Source organism: Sceloporus undulatus, chromosome 3 (genome assembly GCF_019175285.1).
Source record: "Sceloporus undulatus isolate JIND9_A2432 ecotype Alabama chromosome 3, SceUnd_v1.1, whole genome shotgun sequence".
NCBI classification, from domain to species: domain Eukaryota; kingdom Metazoa; phylum Chordata; class Lepidosauria; order Squamata; family Phrynosomatidae; genus Sceloporus; species Sceloporus undulatus.
The window spans coordinates 225,179,597-225,200,659 of NC_056524.1; the positions used below are offsets into that span (position 1 = coordinate 225,179,597).

General features: G+C 40.4%; 1 protein-coding gene across 3 annotated transcripts in view; it reads right to left on the reverse strand.

The window, feature by feature from the left end:
- LOC121925404 (glypican-5-like) overlaps positions 1-21,063 on the reverse strand; it is a 715,763-nt gene that overhangs the window by 593,740 nt on the left and 100,960 nt on the right. Inside the window, exon 1 of one of the 3 annotated variants that reach the window (XM_042457518.1) lies at positions 20,565-21,053. In XM_042457518.1, coding sequence (XP_042313452.1) covers positions 20,565-20,766 — 202 coding nt within the window. In that variant the 5' untranslated portion in view covers positions 20,767-21,053. Of the gene's footprint in view, positions 1-20,564 lie in introns of those variants that run through there. The other 2 variants (XM_042457516.1, XM_042457517.1) reach the window with 2 other exon arrangements.

Below are 21,063 nucleotides of genomic sequence, written 5' to 3' on the forward strand. Positions count from 1 at the left end.
AAATTTAGGACATAGGACATGATTTGCATTTTTCTGGATCTGTACTTCATCTGAACAAGAGGTTTTCTGTCCATGAAAGCTCATGCTAAAATAAGAATCAGTTAGTCTTAAAGGTGCTGCCACACTTCTTAATATTTCCCATCCTTTCCTTCTTTTTATTCATGCAATGAATTGTGTATTTTTTTAGGTCTTACAAATGTGATGAATTCTCTTTCTTTCGGTTTCAGGATGCACCTCTTGAAACTCACTTTGAAATGGAATATATCTCAAGATGTAGTGCTGCCGAGGGTGATTGAGTCTTCTTCTTTAAACAGATGTTGGACGGCCATCTCTCCCAAGAATTTAGTCATTATTCCTGCTGGGCAGGAATAGACTAGGTTGGAGTAGATGGCCCTTGTGGTTCTGTGATTCCATGAATGTAAAAAAAAAAAAATCCCTCAAAGTAAAGAAACATTCATCATCTCACACAACATAGAGGGGGAGAATGAGAGTTTTCATTCCTACACACAGGAATGAGATAAGGGAAAATGTACATCCCTCATCTGGAGGTCTTGGGCAGTTATGTTACCTCACAGTTTCCCATCAAAGGGAGTGAAAATTATTATAATGCACTCTGCAGAATGATTAAAATTGTGCTGCTGCTACAGCTGCTTCTGGCCCTTATAGCAAATACGTTTCTTCTATTTTGGGAGAGAAGCCAGCATTGCTCTTGGAAGACAATGTAGCTGATGAGGTCAGGAGAGCCTTTGCTCATCTTCAACTGGTTTCTCCCAGTGGGTTTAGCCACAGTGGTTCATGCCTTAATTACTTCACAAGAGACTACATAAAGTATTGTACATAGGGATCCCCTTGAAAATATTCAGAAGCCATATCTAGTACAGCTCTAAGTGAGAATATCTGAAGGACCTCCTTCTCAGTTAGAAAATCACATTCCAAGGGAAGACAGACTGATTCCATCCAACTTGAACTTAAGGTGAGCAATACAAACGGCACTTATTGGTAGAGACTTTGATCCAAAAACACAGTTAGCTTTTGGACTGTTGTCAGTGTGTGTGCACGCGCTTTCAAAATGCTTGGTGGGGCAGGACAAATCATTGTCTGGCAAGTCCCCCCATTTTGATCCATCTGTTCCCAAAACCAAGCCAGATCTCTGCCTGGCAGGTGCAGGCACTGGCATTTACCAGTGTCCAGGCCAGTTTCACTGCTGGTGATGCATTCTGAGGTCAGGATGACATGCTGGGTGCATCACAAGCAGAAAAAAAAACTCTTTGTAAATACTGTCCCAGGTTGGGAACCAGTCCAGACACTAGGTGGTACCTGAACCTGATTGGCCCTGGAAGCTGATGGAAGGAAAAGCAATTGTGGTGGACCACAACAACATCAGCAGAGACACATGTAAACACCTCTTTGAAAAAAACAGGTGCAGGGTAGCTCCAGGGCAGAACAGATGTGGAGTCCATTCCGACTATCTCTGAGTAGACAACCCTAAGAGGAGGTGGCTAAGTGGTTATGGTACAGTAAGTAGCATAAAGACTGCGCTGATTTTTAAAAGCCATTAAAAACACTTGTGATTATTTGCAGGAGCGTTTCTCCCCACACTCAACTGCCCAATACTTAAGATCCTAGGAAAGCCTTCAAATCCATCGCCAGCAAACAATAGAGATTACCGCACTAGGGTAAAAGCATTCCCCAATGCGTTCTCCGGGCGCGAGCCTGGAACGTGATGAGAACCAGAACGCTGTTTACCGCCACAGCGGAATGCCGCCGTCACCGCCGGGTGTTAAAGTGTTCCAAATGTGTTCCCAATGTGTTCCAGGGAGGCCATTTCTGTGGACGGTTTCCAAACCGTTCCCCGAAATGGCCTCCCTGGAACACCTGAACACATTGGAAACGCCCGGCGGCGATGGGCGGCTTCCGCCGTGCAGTAACTACGTTCTGCTTCTATCACGTTCCAGGCTCGCGCCCGTGAGAACACATTGGGGAATGCTTTTACCCTAGTGCGGTAATCTCCAATGTGTCAACAAAGGAGAAAACTTTCTAAGATGTAGGGCCTCAACTATAAGAGCTCTCCCCATGAAGATGTAACTGGAAACCACATTGCAATAGTCTTGGCAACCAAATCAAAATTATTTTTTTATCAAGGAAATAACAGATTTATTGTTTTTGCTGCTTTAAAAAACATTTTTAAAAGATTTTTAAAAACAGGTTTTTAAATTATACTAATTATTTTATTGTTTTAATTATATTTATATATCCCCATGGTATCTATCTGAAGAAAGTTTTATAAATGTTGCAGTTTTTAAAAAGGTGTTTCGAATTTGATGAGTATCAACAATCTTGGCTGAATTTCTTGAATTCCCAGAAATGGAACATTACCCAAGATTAAATGTCAGATATATTTGAATTTAAATCATAAACCAGAAGATAATGTTTTAATCATTTGTTCTGATGGGACAAATGCTTTCCAGAGCTAGTAAAGTAAGTGCATTACACATCTGGCATATGACAGAATTATGACTTTGACAGAATGCCATTGTATACTCCACCTCTATAAAAGCAAATTTTCATTTTAAAAAGAGCTAAGTTGAAAAATCAAGCATATCCTGCATTACGCAGAAATAAAAGAAAAACTGATAGATAAACCCAGCTATGGGCTAATCAACCAAACAGCAATTCACTGCATGAATAATAAAGGCGAAGTTAAGAGAGGCAATGACAAATATTGACATGATAAATTATACAAATTCCCAGTCCAGTCTCCTCATTCAACTCATTAAAAAAATTTAGAGGACCATGTAACCATTGTGTGTGTGTGTGTGTGTGTGTGTGTGTGTGTGTGTGAGAGAGAGAGAGAGAGAGAGAGAGAGAGAGAGAGAAAGTTTGCCTCATCACCTACAATTCTTTAAGTACTTTAAACAATAGCTCTATTTTAAAAGATAAATTCAAAATCCATGATCTTATCCCACTAGAGCTTTTGTCTCTTCATACTTAAAGCTAGTCTTACTCAGGGAACTCAGAATTGTTTAAGTGTGTGTTCTTGACACTGGTAGATCATCATAAGTTTTTAGTACTTGAATGTATAATTTTATAGAACAATGGGGAAAAAAGATGTTACATTAAAGTAATCTTGCCAGGAAAACCCTATGACAGATTCACCTTAGGGTCGCCATAAGTTGAAAATGACTTGAAGGCCACAACCACTAAAGCAATCATAGTAATTGTTGTCATCCAAATGAAACTGCTATTAATCAGAGTACTGTACCATGAAAGCTGTGGCAAAATTATGATCATACCTCCAACAGATAATTCCTGAAGGTGCCCAACTACATCAGAATGTTGGTAGCCCAATTTTGCCTGATCATTTTGCGGTGAAGGGATTCAGACGCTGCCCCTAGCCTAGTTTTAGGAAGGGCCTGAGACCCTCATCCCTGCCCCCATTCTAGGGTCCAGAGTCCTACAATTAGTGAGCCTATGTCCACAGATCACAAGGGGCAGCAGCAAGAGATTGGGGGGGAACAGCTGTGTTCTGCACAGACTGCCTTGCACCCCCATAATAACCTTCAACATCAGTGGAAGAAGTGGAGAGAGAAGAGGAAAATAATGTCATTGAATTTCATTGTATCAATTAAAGTAGCCTTTTTTGAACTTCTGAAGACTTGCTGAAGGAAGAAATGTACCTCACCTCTAGAACTTGCAGAATTGTAAGGCTTACCTGGGTGTTTCAGAGAAATAAAGTAAACACAGAGCAATGTGCCCATTTTAAAATGTGACTAGTAAAAATGCACAGCTACACACATGTGAACCACAACATACAAATACTCTTTAGTCAACAGGCAAAAAGCACACATTAGAAAAAATGTGAAAATAAATGCAGATTTTAAGGGAAATGATTTAGAAAAGCCCATGCAGATTCACCCGCCCCAACAAGCCACAATCAGCTACAACTCAGTACAAAACATGAGCAAGAACAAACTGCAGGAGAAATCTGAAGAAAAACTTCTTAGTAGAAAGATACTGTCCCATCAGCAGTGTTGGCGGAAAAAATCCAGCTGCCAATTTTATCACTCTTTCTACTTTGAATTGGAAGGGGTGCCATCTTGTACTTCAATGTAGGCAATAAAATATGTTGGATCATCCTTGGTCAGCTCTATAAACACTGCCCTGAGGCCACCTTCAAAAGTCTATACAAAAATCTTTAAGATTCCTCTATGTAACTTTTCCCACTGAGTGCAGCACTGTCTGCACTCTCAGTGAAATACATAAAACTCAAAGACAACAATATTGTTCCATGCTAATGATATTGTGTTTCCAAAAACAAATAGCAAGTATCCACATTCTTGTTAAAATATGGAGAGTATGAAGAAGAAAACATTCAAACTCCTTCCAAAAATGAAAATGTTTATAATCTTCTCAATTCATGGTGTGCATCAAAATATGTAATTCAAACTCCCCCCTTAGATTGGCACTCTATTCTGTCTTTTTGAGTAAATCATACAAATCTGCATACTAGTGTTATCACTAGTTTGCATAACCTACAGATATGCTTTACTTATAGGCTTAAAACAGAAGAGGAATGGAAATAATCAGAAATCAGTAAATATATGATAAACAAGCATGGTTGCAGTTGCTGCAATTTCCCCCTCAGTCCTATACAGGGTGCCTGTATATTGCCCACTAAGTGGGACTGCTTGGAACAAACTAAGCTGTTGCACAAAGGCTTCATAGCCATGTTCTTTGTATCCATAGTCCTGTAATATAGGTGAAGACAACTTACATACATCTGCATCAAATTTAGCTGCAAACAAAGGAATCATATACTTGAGGAAGTAGAGTCTATGTCATCACCTAATTAGGAGGTGTAGCCAATACCCCAGAGGACAGGATCAGAATTCAAAATGACCTTAACAGATTACAGAGATGGATCAACTACAAAACAAATTTCAACAGGCAGAAATGTCAGGTACAGGCAGGGAAAAAAAATGAAATACACAGATTTAATATGGGTGACACCTGGAGTGACATTAGTGCATGTGAAAGGGATCTAGGTGCAGGGACATCACTAGGTGGGTGTGGGAGATGTAAGCTGCACCAGGGAACACCCTAAATGGAGGGGGTGACACCACTGCTCCCCAAACATTTGCCTTTTAGCAGTAATGGGCTGCTGCATTTGTCTGCATTACCTGAATAGATGGTGGGAGTGGGGTGAGGCTGAGTGGGAGGAGAAAGGAGATGAGTTATTTTTTTTTTAAATTAAAATTATTATTTTTTTAAGAAAAATTAAAAATGAAAAGTTATATGATTTAATTTTTTTCTTTAAAAACAACAAATCTTGCCAAATTATCACTTCAGCCACAAGAAACTATGTACACATAAATACATTTAGGGTGTGTGTATGGTACTGTAATTTAAAGGTATAATTGTAATTTTGTTTAGGGAGCTTGGCATGTATAACCAGGTGAAGAGAAATTTAAGGGGTGACATGACAGCCATTTTAAATATTTGAAAGGATGTCATATGGAAGAAGGGGCAAGCTTGTTTTCTGCTACTCTGCTACTCCAGAGACTAGGGCATGGAGCAATGGATGCAAACTATAGGAAAAGAGACTCCACCTAAACTTTAGGAAGAACATTTTGACAGTGAGTGTTTTTCAACACTGGAATAGGTGCCTCAGAGACTGGTGGAGTCTTTGGCAGTTTTTAAAAAGAGGCTGGATGGCTATCTGCTAGGAGTGCTTTGATTGTGTATTCCTGCATGACAGAATGGGTTGGACTGGATGGCCCTTGTGGTCTCTTCCAACTCTAGGATTCTGTGATTCTATTATTCTGTATGCTAGGAAGTAAAGCAACCTGATTCTCCTTCAATTGATAGATTTCACCTGTTTCATCATCTAAAATTATCTCCATGGAATACAGAGACTTTCTCAATAGAATAAATGCATTCTTCCATCATAGTGGCCTACAACGTCAAACTGAATAGATGCAAAAACAGTCCTCAGAGGGGGACTGCTTTGTAACTTCAAACAGAGAAGCCCAACTGCCTCTGTTTTACTGCCTTTGTTCTCATTCAGCTTACAGCCATTGATTGTCTACACACACTTTCTCTAACATCTGTTGACAGCAGGACTACAACATCATAACTTTATTTCCCCTGTATGCTAATTTACCATCTTTGCCTGATGAAGAGGCCTGTGAAGCTTCAAAATGTAGTGTGGTATATTTTATGCCTTTAAATCAATAATAGTATTACCAGAGGGTAGATATATAATCTTTTTTTTCTTCTATGTCCAACATGGCTGTTCCTGAAATACGTACGTGTATTCTGATACTTAACAGCAATTGCTAGCTTACAGGATTCTAAATTTCAGTTCCCGTGAAAGCATTTCTGTGGCAACTAGAATAGGGATAGGGTGAGAACTTGGCTGCCTAAAGTAAAGTACAAGATGCTCCCATACCATGTACAAAATCCAAGTGGGCTAGCAAATGAATTTTTCTCCCATGCTGCAGATGAGACAACATTCTTTGGTAAACCTGAAAGCAGCAAGCTAGCTCTAGGAATGCAAAGCAAGCTACTTATTATTATTATTATTATTATTATTATATTTATTTATAGCCCACATTCTTCCGAGTATGGGAGACTCAAGGAGGCTAGCAAATCTAAGTTAAAACTCTATAAAACATACAAAATACAAGTTTTAAAAACAATTAAACAATTCAAACAATAAAAAACATTAAATTATTAAAATTTAAAGTTTAAAACTCTTTAAAAACAAAAACAAAACAGCATACAGTTCTCTCCTCCAACTTCTTGCTGCCACCTTCCAGCATCTGTCACCCAAGGATGCTGCTTGACTGTCCATAATGACAGGTCTGCTCTGAATTGAGATGCAAAAAACTGAGGTATTTACTTCATTCAGTATTGTCAGATTCTGTTCTTTCTCTTTTTTCCCCGATTCCTAAAAACAGGCTAAAACTGCAGGAAATACAATGGCTTGGATGTAAGGAAAAGTTAACTTTTTGAACGTCATAAAACCAAAGTTTCCTATCCTCTCCCATTCCTATTTGTGGAGATGTACACTAATTCTACTAACCCAGCAGCACTGCCCAATATACATAGGTTTCTCAATAGATTTCCCACCCATAAGAAAGGTTTATCTGGAGGTGCAGATGAGATCAGGGGGCAGGAAACCTGAAGCAGTATGAACTTCCTTATCTTGAAATACTAACCAATGTAAGAAAAACAGCCAATATTTTCTTGGCCCTTGACTTTCCTGGATTATTAATTCTGCCAAGGTGAAATAGATGTCATAGTTAAGTGAGATGATAAATGTCTTTTTATACAAAGGAGTTGTCCCCTACAGTTTAAAGAGGGCAGTAATGAGACCATTATTAAACAAGCCTTTATTTGGTTCAAGTGGCTTTTTTCAATTTGGGCCAGATCTGAATCTACCATTTTTGGCTAAAGGTGACTGGGAAGTTAGTAGAGCAACTCCAGGCAGTCTGGGGGTGATATGAATTATCTGGGGCTGAAATTGTTTTGGACACCTTGGTAAATGGTGGGAGGGAGCATATGACCTCACAGTAGCTTTCACTACCACTGACCATGACCATGGCATATTTTTGGACCCCCTGGATAAATCGGGCACTGGGGACACTGGGGCTGGTTCTGAACTGCAGAAATAATGAAGTTTGACCCCACTTCAACTGCCATGGCTCAGTGCTATGGAATTCTGGGGTCTGTAGTTTGTTGTGGCACCAGAGCTCTCTGACAGAAAAAGCTAAATATCTCACAAAACAAGAGCTTTCTGGAAAGGACCAAGTAGAAAGTCAGAATTATAGAATTATAGGATCATAGAGTTGGAAGAGACCACAAGTCTGAAACCGAACAAGATGGTAGAGAGTAGAAGACAACTCTGCTAGTGTTAGAAATCAATTTCATCTCTAATGAGGTGACACATGCAGGACATATTCATCACTAGATCTTAATGTACAGGGGTCAGGGACATAGCCAGGATTTTAGGAAGGGGGGGTCCAGACTAAGTGCCACCATAATATTGGGGCTTGGGTGCGGTGGTGCAGCAGCACACACCATTCATTTTCCTAATGGAGGGGGGGGTCCGGACCCCAAGAACCCCCCCCCTTGGCTACGTCCCTGCAGGGGTATATGGAGAGGGAGGGGGAAAGTCTCTCAACTAACCCATAATCAGGCTACAAAAAGTTTCAAAGATTAAAAAGAGAATCTCCAATCTTGAATCTTCAAAACAAGCTGGAAAGTTAAGTGAGGTAGTATGAACAGAACTACAGAACAAATTCAAGCATGTCAGGGCTCCCCTCCCTGACCAAATAATTGTATATAATTTCCATATGATCCTGTCACTCCCATGTGCTTTCTTTTGGTTGTAACCATAGGGAGATGGTAAAATAAAATCAGTCCCATTCTGTAAGAAGTTTATTTGTACCCTTCACTAAAATTATTCTGAAAATATTTGCGGAAAGGATGGCCAACCATTCCTTTATAATTTGTCTTAACATTTAATAGCATTTTAGAATAGATTATTTGAGCCAATGGAGCATTTCAAAAATCTCTAGCTGCCAGCATTAGTTAGTAAATGAATTTATTCCCCCCCCCTTTTAAAAGTCTTCAATAATACTATTAAAGATATTTTGATAAAACCTTGGATTGCTCTCAAATTTTTGGCTGATTATGTTGTTCAGTATGGCAACAGGCTAACCACACTTCTCTTAGACTGCCAGCTTGTATTCACTAATAGAACATCAGAAAATAGGATATACACACCACCATTTCAAACAGATTCACCAGCACCAACTTCTAAGGGTAAGTGCGCCAATTTCTACTGCCATTACCAAAATACGTTCTTAACTCTCAAGAGATTTCAGCTAAACTCATGGAAGCTTGTGAACTATTCAAATACTGAACCCAATAAGGGAAACAATCAAAACGGTAACTCAATATAAGAGGAAAAATCAATCTAATGGTCTGTTTATTATTTATTAATGCCCTCAGATTATGTAACCTGAGCATCAGATCTGAATATTTATAGTTCACAGACTCCAATTAAATCAGGCCTTCATTTATTAGGCAGCAAAGTTAGTTCTTTAAATGTGCTGTCCAGATGTTAATGTAAGGCTCCCACAGAAAATCTGATAAGTAAAGATTAGAACTTGCTAGAACATTGGTTGGAAAAATATCGCTTATTTGGTACAATGTGGTTAACCCAAAGATAAGTATTCTGGAAAGTAGTATGCATGTATTTCTTTTATTACATTTATATCCCGCCTCCAATAAGCTCAAAGTGGCTAATAGCTATTTCTTTACCATTTCTTCTTGTTTTCATTTGTAGGGACAGGAACTTCAGTTTTATTCACCTCTTCTTCCTAGGAGTCTGAGGAGGTGTTTTATCCTTACAACAACTATGTGAGGTATATTGGGTCAAGAGACTGTACAGTCACGGGGAAAATCTGTCTGCATTTGGTGCCTTATACAGGAATCTGATGGATGTGGGTAGAGTATCAAGTACAAAGCAAATCTTCTGAAGCTATACAAAACAGATGATGATCCCCCTTTCTTCAGGTTTCTTGCTCTTAAATTTTTGCCATGGAGATTCTGAGGAGGTGGAATCCTACCAGCCATATCTGACATTAGCTCATCACTTCTTTGGCACTCTCAATACCAAACTATTTTTTCCTAGAGCTACTCCTGCAAATAACCAATGTTTGCATTTGGCCAGCTTCCAACCAGTAGAAACACCATGCTATAAATAATAATTACATTACTGATCTAACATGTTTTTGAGATTCCAAGACACAGAAAACAACTACTGTGACAGTATATCCAAACTCAACATGTTCTTGCTTCTAAAAATTAGAGTACTCCACAAATTTATCATGGGATGAGTTTGCTGTCCAGGGTAGTGCAGAGTGGCTGGGCACCAGATAACAGTGTTGAGTTTCTTTCTTCTCCCCAGAAGCCTGTGTGATTTGTACAGGTTTTAGGAAGAAAGAGGAAGCCACAACCAATTAATCTGAAACTACTGACTGGTGAGTTGGAACTGGAGTGGTCCAGATTCATGCTTCACTCCAGTTGGGTAACAGACCACAAAATCTGCTTCCCTAATGCTCCATCCTCAGTTGAGTTCAGAGTGTCACCCCTCCCTCTAATATATTTTACTCATCTATTTTGTATAATATATAAGGTGCTGATTGTGTACTCCTTTGTGTCACAACCTTTGGGTGGTTTGACATGGGATCCAGATCCTTGTGGAAGGTATTTGGATTTATGTGCCAAACACTCTTATGGGACTCTGGGAGTGTATTAGATAAGGTCAGGCCCATTTTAGGGGGCATTTGCCTTTGCCATACCACCTGGTGACAAGGGAATCATGCAGTGCCATCTGCCCATGTGGAATCCCATATCTGTCGCCCTAGTGGTCACCTGACAAGCAGGCTGAAGTTTTGTGGTTCATCAGCCAACAAGAAGATTGGTCAATGCCCAGATTTAGACCCATGGATGTGCCAAGCCTGTGGGCATCTGTAGCCAATAAAGCTGAGGCTTTTGTTCCAAATGAAATGCATCTGTTTTGTGTATAAGTGAAGCAGGACTAGCCCTTGAACATCCAATTATCCTAATGCTCCTGAATCAAGTAGTATGATTCCCATGATCTGCATTCTCTCAGCATGGCATCAATACGATTTAGTCTCAGATTTGAGATCCTAGTTTTTCTATAGCTCCAAAGGATCAAGATGATATAGAAACATTTGGAGGCACAAGCAATCCTTTTATGGCATAATGTCTATGTAGATGAGTATCTCATGCACTTTTTAAAGAATCAATCAAAATTTTGTAGCATTTCAAAATAGATTGGCATACAAAATTTCAGTTCAGGCTAAGGGCAACCCTGCCCCCACCCCACCAAACAACACACACAGAGTGGATATTGATGTGTGATGTTAGTCTCAATTACATCAGGCAATCCAATATTTTCATCTCCACTTGGAAGAAAGTGGCATTTATTTAAGTGGATGTAACTGGCTTACCCAGCTGACTACTATATCCTGAGTCCACAGAACTTTAGGATATTAAAAATTATTTTAAAAAGGCACCTTTCAAATACGTTGGCAAATGGTCACATCAAATTTTCCAAAGCAATATCATTTTTTGTGTGTGCAGTTGCCTTTCACACCATTCCCTTCTAATATTTTTTCATTCCTTACAAAGTCCATTCCCTCTCACTTTCTTTCTGCAAGCCTCCTTCCCCAGCCCTCTACATGGCATGGGTGAGAAAAACTGTGCAGTTTTCATGTCTGTTTGACTACTCTCAACTTCTCCAACAAAGTACTACTATTGTTGTTGAGAGATGTCTGTCACAATATTTACAAGCATATTAAGGATGTCACAATTGTGTGGGAAAACATGTTTACTGCAAAAGCTTTCAGTTTGGGAACAATGGATCCACTATAAATGCTCACAAAAGCAATAGGAAATCAATAGTACATATATCATATTTATTGCTAGGATAATGGCATGCCCTTATGACTATACCCTTCAGTTATCCTCCCACTGTTGCTCAATTAATGGCCAAAATGTGGATATCAGGAGATTGACATTTTTCAGTCTTTCCACTGGTTCTTTTTTCTAAATAAAAAGGAGCCTCTGGAGACTTCTATCGGGAATGGAGGAAAAGATTAACTCTTCTCATACATAAAAAGACTCTTTTCTCTTCACTCTCACACATACATACCCACACATGAGAAAAGAGGCATATGGGTATATTAGCCATTGTATTGCATGACTGATAACACACAAATGCTAGCTGATATTAAGAAAGCAGCTAAAAAAGTGGATGATTCCATGTTTCTGTTGATGTAGCATTTATACACCAGTTTAAAATCCACATACTCTTTGCAAGAAGAAAGAAGTATGGTTGCAGCCACAAAATTAAGCAAAATAACAACTTAAGCAACTGGGAAGGGTTTAGGAATCAAGGAAGAAGACACTGGACAGAAGATGCTTCACCCTGACAACAAATACTGCTAAGAGCACAAGCAATATGTATAGAGAGTGAGGATCAATAATCTTTTTATACTATTTTCTAACCTTAATTAAAGGGTATGTCAACCAAAGTTTAAAAGCATATTAACATTTCACATCTGTAGCTATATGTTATTTTCAAGAGATTTAATGGTATATAGAGAAAGGAAATGTCTTCTGAAAAGGACCATTTACATGTTATGAAAAGCTAACCAACTATCAGTATAAATCTATACATGTCTATTCAAAAATAAGCTTCATTCATTCTAATTAGGGATGGAAAGAATATTGCCACTATTCTTCTCCTGGGCGCCCAAAATGGGTTTTCTGACAATTGGAAACCTTGTCAAGAAGAGTAACAAATCAGTAAGGCTTTTGCAGTTTCCCCCTCATATTTGCACATCCCAGCTTTTACAGGACAATTTTCTGCACAGAAATACACATGGATTCTTATATAAAAACTAATTTTTTGCACAAGAAATACTGTTTCCAGAAAGCCATGTGTGGTTTTGTGCAAGATTAATTGATTTTGTGCCCAATAAACCCTACCAAACCACAGCAATCTCATATATATATATATATATATATATATATATATATATCCCCACATATCAATAATCTTGCAATTTTTTAAAAAAAAACTTAATGTGGTTCTTTTTTATGCAAAATGTCTGGAGTTTTGTACAAACCCACCAACAGCAATCTTGCACACACACATACCCCAAAAATAGTCACATGTGGCTTTTTGGTACAAGATTGTTGGGGGGGTTGTTTTGTTTTTGTTGGTTTCTGTTTTTTTGTTTGTTACACAAGCAGCCAATATTCCAATGTAACCTCCCACCTCCACCCCAAGCGATATATGTATTTCTTCATAGAATATTTTTTCAAATGGGATACACACATCCTAGACAAGAACTGCACAGAAATTTTCATTTTCTCTGCAAAAAATAATAAAAAAATTATTCATCACTTTGAGGATGAAATAGTTGAATATTTACACACCTGAGAGTAATTTACAGTTTCTTACTATGATTTTACAAAACAGCCATGGACATCCTGGATAAGGGGGGGGGGGGGGGTACCGAAAAGAAGAATGTTCTGAACTTAAAAGATCGGCATATTCCAATTTTTGCCTTAGAACACAGGCTTTGTTTGCCAGTGTATTTTGTTGGCAGTATTGGAAGCAGTGCTGGCAAACATAAAACAAATGGATTTTCCAAATAACATACTGAGAGCTTCTTTAGTCCTTCTAACCAAAAGAAGAAATATGACACTCTCTATTGGTTTTTAAAAGCCTGACATAATTCAGAAGGATGCTGCCTCTCCAACTTGTAAAGAATATAAAAACCATGGTATCATATCAGTTGTCTGGAAGAAACAGAGATTTCCGATTGTATATGTTCTGTCGAAACGGATGTGAAAGTAGCAGAGAGGAAAAAGAAAATAAAGAAACTATCAGGACTATTGGCTTCTGCCCTATATTCAGAAGCCAAACAAAACAAAAACAAAACAAAAAAAGCAGTACATATCTTAAGTTTATATATGGAGGGGGGGAAATCCAAGTTTTTGTACCCTGGTTTTGTACAGTCACAAAATTCATATACTGCCATCCATGTGGACATTTCACAACCTAGGTGGTAAATCCCCAGCCTTTGGCTGCAGGTACACAACTTTTCTCATTGCATGTTGCTGCAAATTGGTGGGAAAAACTTTCCAAAGTTCTCTCCCTACTTCTGAGAAACTGAATATTTTTGTGCAAAAAGTTTTCAGAAATTATTCTGCAGAGAAACACATAAAGGTGTGTGAGAATCATGTTTTGTTTTGGTTTTCTGGTGCAAAAAATCAGTGACCATGCACCAAAAAATGAGAGTTTTCAGGCAAGAATACCTGGAGGTCCACTGTTGCCCATATTACATGGACTGTTAAGGAAAAAGCAACATGGGATATACAGTAAATGAAATAAAACATGTATGTGAGAGTCAGGGTGACTCAGCAGAAGCCAATTGAGAACCACACAGGTGTAAATGGTAATACAATTAACAAGTCCTAAATGCCAAGGACAAGAAATGTAAAGTGGATAATTGGACACACCTGACAATTGTTAAGTGGTCAAGGCTGAGATGATGAAATCATTAATTGTGGGATGAACAAGGAGAACCAATGGGAATGATGTACACGCCTACTGGGTGGAAACAGACAACAGTGGGTGGTACAATGCATTGACTATAATAATGACTATGCATCCCAATGTATTTTGTGGGTTGTAGAGTGGGTAGTAGTGAGGAGTTGTGTTGGATAGTTTTGGAGCTGTATATAGTAGAATAAAGTAGATCTTTTATATAAGACTACTGAGTTGTCTGGTGTCTTGGGTGAAGCTACAAGAGCCAGCTGGATCCTGAAGAAGGGTGAAGACTTCTGTGGAAGCAAGAGTGAGAAGGCTCGGAGAGTTTGTCGGGGTCTTCAGCCTATTCTCTGTAACTCTGCTAAGCTATAACCACTGGCCAAAACTGGTCAGCGCGGTGCACAACCAGGTGGTGAGTTCAAGCCAGAGGTGAAGAGCTACAACTCCCATCATCCCTGACATGGACAACACCACTTCCTCAGTGCTGTCCTTGCATGTTCCTCCAATCTTCAAAAAGATTGATTAGCTGAGTCTGCAAGAGTCCAGTTTATATGTGGAGGAAGGCTTGAAGGCAGAATCAACTTTCTCTTCCAAACACACAAGTGCGCCTCACTGGAGTTTCTAGGCATGTAGGTACACATGACAGACAGTGAGAGAAAGCAAATGTGGTAAAAGCTGTTGTGTACATAAATGCATAAGTTTGTGAATGACTGGAGCAAAAAGGAGCACTAGCCATTGCTGCAACCACCATCACTAGCCATGCTTACTGGCATGTGGCTTCATGTTACCCTCTATGCAGGAAAAGGTGTCTCTATGCAGAAAGGTTGCTTACTCTTGCTTTATAAAGCATAAGAGGACAAGTTTCTGAATGGAGAACTTGTAATCTATATTTATAAAAAGATGGGGAGGAGAGACTTAAGAAGATGGATAGGAGAATTAGAGAGGGACAAATGACGTATATTTTCTTCGTTTATACACACTCAAGGTTCAGTACACCAGGACAAAGAACCAATGTCAGCAGTGAGAAGCGTGTGGCCCTCCAGATATGGTTTGGGTGCACCTTCCATTATCCCTACTCAGCACAATCAATAGTGAGGAATGGTGGGTGCTATAGTCCAAAACTTTTAGCAGTTGGAGCAAGGAAGATTCCATGAAAAAGTGTCTCTTGAAGAAAAAATATAAATATAGACCAAGTGTTCTTTTGGGAAATTGTTCCAAGAAAAAATTGGCAGCAAAAGAATAAAGACAGAATTTTAAATCAAAATTAGGGTCATTGATATTCTCCATTGTCTGTTTGATTATGTCTGCACGACTAAGGTCTCCTAACCTGACATACACACCCAGCCCACCTGAAGGGCCATCAGCCATATTGGACATAGAAGGTCCATTGAGCTTCCAGTCAGAATATACAAAGAACATTTCCACCTGCCAGCAAGTGAGGGTGAAACAGAGTCCTACTTCTGTTTGCCACAGTCTCACTTTCTGGTGGGAGAGTGAGAAAACATCATCTTTCTTGTGTCACAGTTGGAAGCTAAATGGACCACCTGATCCAGTTACTCTCTCTTAAAGTGTTCTGGGGTGGCAGTTCTGTAATTTTACAGTATGACTAGGTGGTCTGTAACTCGAGCAGTTACAGATCTGTGACTCCACATTTTACAAAGCCATAACTGCAATACTGAATGCCAGCTGGCATTTCTAACTTTTATGCTATTGAGTGTTTCTGATACTTAATTTTTAAAGTTTGCTACTTTTGATCATGAGGAGGGAGAGTTACTCCTTTCATTTCTGTGGTACCTACCCCCAATAAATCTGCTTTCAGCTTCAGAGGGAGCTATACGTACCTTTAGCTTTTTTCTGTGACAAAGAGCTAAAGGAGGAGGTGTTCAGTTCTGATTAAGCAGGATGGGAAGGTTAAGCCCCTCCATAGCTGAATATGCCTGCTTTAAATAAATGTTAAACTTGCTGAAATACAGTCATTGACCTCCTGCATAATAATTTGACATATTGGTTGGCTTTGGAGATCAGTGTGTGTTCAGTGTCACCAAGCGACCAATAAAAGATGTGTTTTTCGTAAATGGACACAGAACTCTAAGCACTCCACAACAGGGCCATTTAAATATCCATACAGAAGACACTAGTGTAGTAACAGCAGACCAAACAATACATTGTTAACAAAGTTACTGAACTGACTACGTATTTTCCCTCTTAGCTTTTTTTCTTAACCTTCTTAAGAAAACCTCCAGATGTCATGAACTTCCCAGTTTCTTCATTAATGTATTGCCATAAAAGACAAATGGCCTGCCCAAGCTAATGTCCAGTCTGGGACAAAAGCAACCAACATATGCTTCAGAGTGTAAGAAGCAAAGTGAACATATCTGTAATGTGTCTAGCAGCTTAATTGCTTCCTGAACACAAACAATTTGTACTTAACTTTTAACACCAACAAAACAAGAGTACAGGTAGTTATCTTCTGTAGATTTTGATAATTGATATTACACTTTCTAATGCATTTAACACAACACACACTCAACAACATGTTTACTGTTGTAATGTTAATGTTCCATCAATGCACAGTTTTTATTTAGTTTGTGCGCTCTCTCTCTCTCTATCTATCTATCTATAGGGAACTAGATGTGGGGCTGCCTACATCATCTGAATGCTGAGACAACAATACTTGACAATATGGGGGGAAATGACACATTATGAGTGTTCATCACTTCAGGGGAAGCTATGATTCAACAGACAACAATATTCAGCAACAGTACTGAATGACGTATGGAGACAATCTGTGTAACTGTCTAACAACACACTGTGTGAAACCTCTTTGAGGTGTCTTTCTCTTATGTCCAATTGTTTTGAGACCTTTCAATTGCCCCTTTTCTTTAACCCTTCTGAATGTTTTAAGTGAGTGCTAAAGAATAAAGGATTATGCAGTCAGATAAGATAAGTTAAGATAAATGGATCTGAGAGAAAATCAAGTCTGAACTCTCCCTAGAAACTAAAATGATCATACAGAGGTTATCATACTTTGAACATATAATGAGACGACATGGCTCACTGGAAAAGACAACAATCTTTTATAAAGTGTGTGGCTGTAGGAAAGAAGAAGACTATATCACAGTTGGATAGGTTTAGCCAAGAAAACCACAGCCCTGGATTTGCAAGACATTTGCCAGGCAGTTACAAACAGAGGGTCCTGAGAGCCACTCATTCATAAAGTTGAAACAGTCTTGAAGATAAATGACAACAACATAGAATAAAAACAAATAAAAACAAGATCAACCACTTACTTGACAGGGAGTAAGTCCTACTGAAAACAACAGGGATTACTTTTTGAGTTAATTGCAATTTAACCTTGCAACAATCCCATATCATTCATTCTATCAAACAGATGCTAAATCGAAACAACAAACTTAGTTTTGAAACTGATGGGCTTACTGTTCATTCACACTTTTTTAAAACATAGATTGTTTCATTTAAGAAACCGCTGTTGGGGGAAAATATTCCCATCTTCAGTTTCCATATTCTATTGAAGTATGTTTAGAAACAGAGAGAAGCAAATACTACACAACATAATACCAATTTCTGTAAAAGATGTCAAACCTACATTCAACACATATACAGAGAGTTACAAAAAGAAGAAGCACTGCTTTTACTTTTAACTAGGAGAAAAGTTCCGTTCTGACTTTTTGGGCACAAAATGTGCTTTGTTCTGTTCCTCCTGAAGCCAAGTTAAAACTAATGGTATTGAAAAAAATCCTCCACTTTTCAAAACTCATGCAACAAATTAGTCTTGGTAAAATTCTTACCCAGAGTAAAATTAGTCTTGGCATTATCCCAAGAACACAGTCAACCTGCAACTAGAAACCATTTCAGTCTGCAATTCGAAACAGGTAAAGATCCCTCCCTTGTTTTTTCCCCAACAATCTGATGCACAATAGATTCAGTTTTCTATGCCTGGTGATGGTGTCCAAGAGATTTGCTAACAACCTGGATATGTGCATAAAAGACTGGCCTGCTGAAGCAATGCTGTTGCTGAATAGGGAACTGCCTGTTATGAATTCCTAGAAAGTACAGAAAGTACAGAAGAGCACAGCTTTGGGAGCTGGGAAGATGGTGAGTTTCTACTTTGAGCCCTATCACATTGTTATAGTACTATATTACAAGTTACAGGTTACTTTAAATGACAAGCCAAAATCCATATAGAATTCTGAGATCTGCAGTTTAGAGAGGGGCATTTGAAATTCTCAGCTAGAAAACTCTTGCACCCCACTAAACTATAAACCCCAGAATTCTACAGAATTCTGCCATGACAGTTAAAATGGAATATAGTGCTACTGTATATAACACCATAGTGTGATAGGGCCCTGAGTTGCTCCCCAAGATGAATCCTTGTTGCAAGAATAGATTTTCATTCCTGTGATTTCCTGGCTCAAAAATGGAGCCCCAGGCTGGGTTCTGAAGAGTGCTGAAATTATTTGGAAAGGCAGAATGCCCTTCATGGAATGCCACTTCTGGACTTTGCTACACCCCTAAATCTCACACAAACCAACTGTTGTCACGCCAGACTCCCCACAGCCTTCTGTACACAGTGGTGAAATATAAACAGCGCAACATGATGTGAAGGCGTTGATTCTGCAGATGGAGAAAGTAAGCTTTTTGGACTACAGCTCCCAAAGTCCCTAGCCAGCATCACCACTACCCATGCTGACTGGGGATTCTAGGAGTTACAGCCCCCAAAATAAGGTTTCCAAGCTCTGATTCATAACTTCCCATAATCTGAACACACAGAATTCTTAATATCTTTCCCCGAGGATTAAAGAGGGGGAAGGAATCATGATTTTTGTTTTACAGTGAGAAGTCCCAAGGGAGATACATAAACACACAGCTGCCAGAGGCATAAAGGTTGAATACTTGACCAGTTTAGCTGTCAGGCTTAATTTGATGGCCTTCACCTCCTTGAAGCCCCAAGCAGGACAGCTGACTGTCACAGATCCTTGGAACTGAAGTCCCAAACAACTGGAGGACCAAAGGCAGAGTAGCCAAGTCCAGTTGCCATGACCAAAGTGCTGAAAGGGACAGCAGAGGGATGCAAGGGAGGAGAATGGGTTGCTTGTTGGGAAGATGGAGCCATCTCACCCATCCTCACTTGGCAAATGAATAGCTAAAGATACAAGTATGCCAAGGGATCTTGAAAACCTTTGAGACTAACTGAAGGATGGAAGTTGGTAGCATGAACTTTCAGTTTAATCTCAAAGGTGCTGCAAGGTCCCTTTGTGTACTGATTTCCCAGACTAACAGGACTTTGAAAAGGAACAAGACCTACTTCTGGCTGCTTCACTCACTCACTTGTGGCACTAGGACAGGAAGGGCCCTCTGTTTACTTACTTATTCTCAGTTCTAGGAGCTGAGAAATGGGGAACTGATGGTTGTCCCTTTCCCTCCCTAGCCCATTCTCTTGCTTCGGCAGGCTCTCTTTGGGCTCCAGGGTTGGGAACAGTAGATCTAGCAGAGCCACTCAGACTAGCAACCTTCATAACTGGCTGCTACACTCTCCCTCTTTCTCTTTTTCTCCAGGCAGCACCCAAGAGGCAGGTGGATCGGAGTGGCTGCTGCACCCTCCCAAAAGTGAGTCCAAGGATTAAGGCCATTGGTTTGAGTGTTGAACTGAGACTCTGAAGACCAGGGTTTGCTTACCTGCTTGGCCTGGATGACCTTGGGCAAGTCACACTTTCTCAGCTTCAGAGGATGGCCATGGCAAACCCCCTCTGAAGACACTTGTCAAGAAAACCTAAGGTTTGCCTTTTGTTGTTCTTAATTGCCTTCGAGTTGGGAAGACTGGACCTAACAGAGGTATTCACACTAGCAACCACCAGGACCGATGATGGAGAGGCGAGATATCCATTCAAAAATATTATTATTATTATTATTATTATTATTATTATTATTATTATTATTATTCTCACCCAGCCCAACTCCGAGGGGGTGTCTCCACAACACGAGGACCGTCCAAGTGACCTCGGTGTGTCCCCAAATGGTGCCCTTTAGAAGGGAATTTCGAACTCCAGCTCCCAGAATCTCCCCCCCCCAGACTATTGACCAACGTGGCTGAGGCTTATGGGAGATGGAGTCCAAAAGCTCTGAAAGGGGACACTTTGGGGACCACTGCCTGGAAGGCTGCGTCTACAGTGCAGACACCATCCGGGTCGATCCCGCTCCAACTGCCGGGGCTCCAGGTGCCCCAACAAACGACCATGCCCAGAATTCCATCGCCTGGAGCCCCGGCAGTTGGAGCGGGATCGACCCGGATGATGCCTGCCGTGCGGATGCATGCAACAGAAGTCTTCTTTCCAAAGGCGGACCCGGGGGCTGTAAGCCGAGGGAAGGGAGTACTGACCGGCCGTAGGGACGTCGGGCACCAGCTTGAGGGGTCCGATCTGTCGGATATGGAAGGCGGTCCGGACTTCGTGGCAGCTGGGGCTCTGGAGGGCCACCGAGGCCCCTAGCAGCAGCAGCAGCAGAAGGAGGAGGAGCCCCCCCGGGCGCCGGCAAGAGCAGCAGCAGCAGCAGAAGACCCCCGGGCTCCTGTCCCCGGCCATTGCCACATCCCCCTCCGAGGAGCCCGGAGAGAGGCCACCCAACTCACGCGGAGGGAGGGAAGGGGCTTGGAAGGAAGAAGGACTTGGCAGCCCAGAGCAGCCCTCCAGAAAGACTCCGGTCCCAAAGGCGCTCCAAGCCTGCCTTGCCTTTGCCTTTGCCTTTGCCCGCCTCTCTCTCTCCCTCGCAGCCCCAAAGAGCGCTGCCTGCAGAGAGCGAAGGAGGCGAGGAGGAGGGGGAGGAGGGGGCTGGGGGTCCTGCCGCTGCTCAGCCCTCTTTGGAGCCCAGGCTCGCCCTCC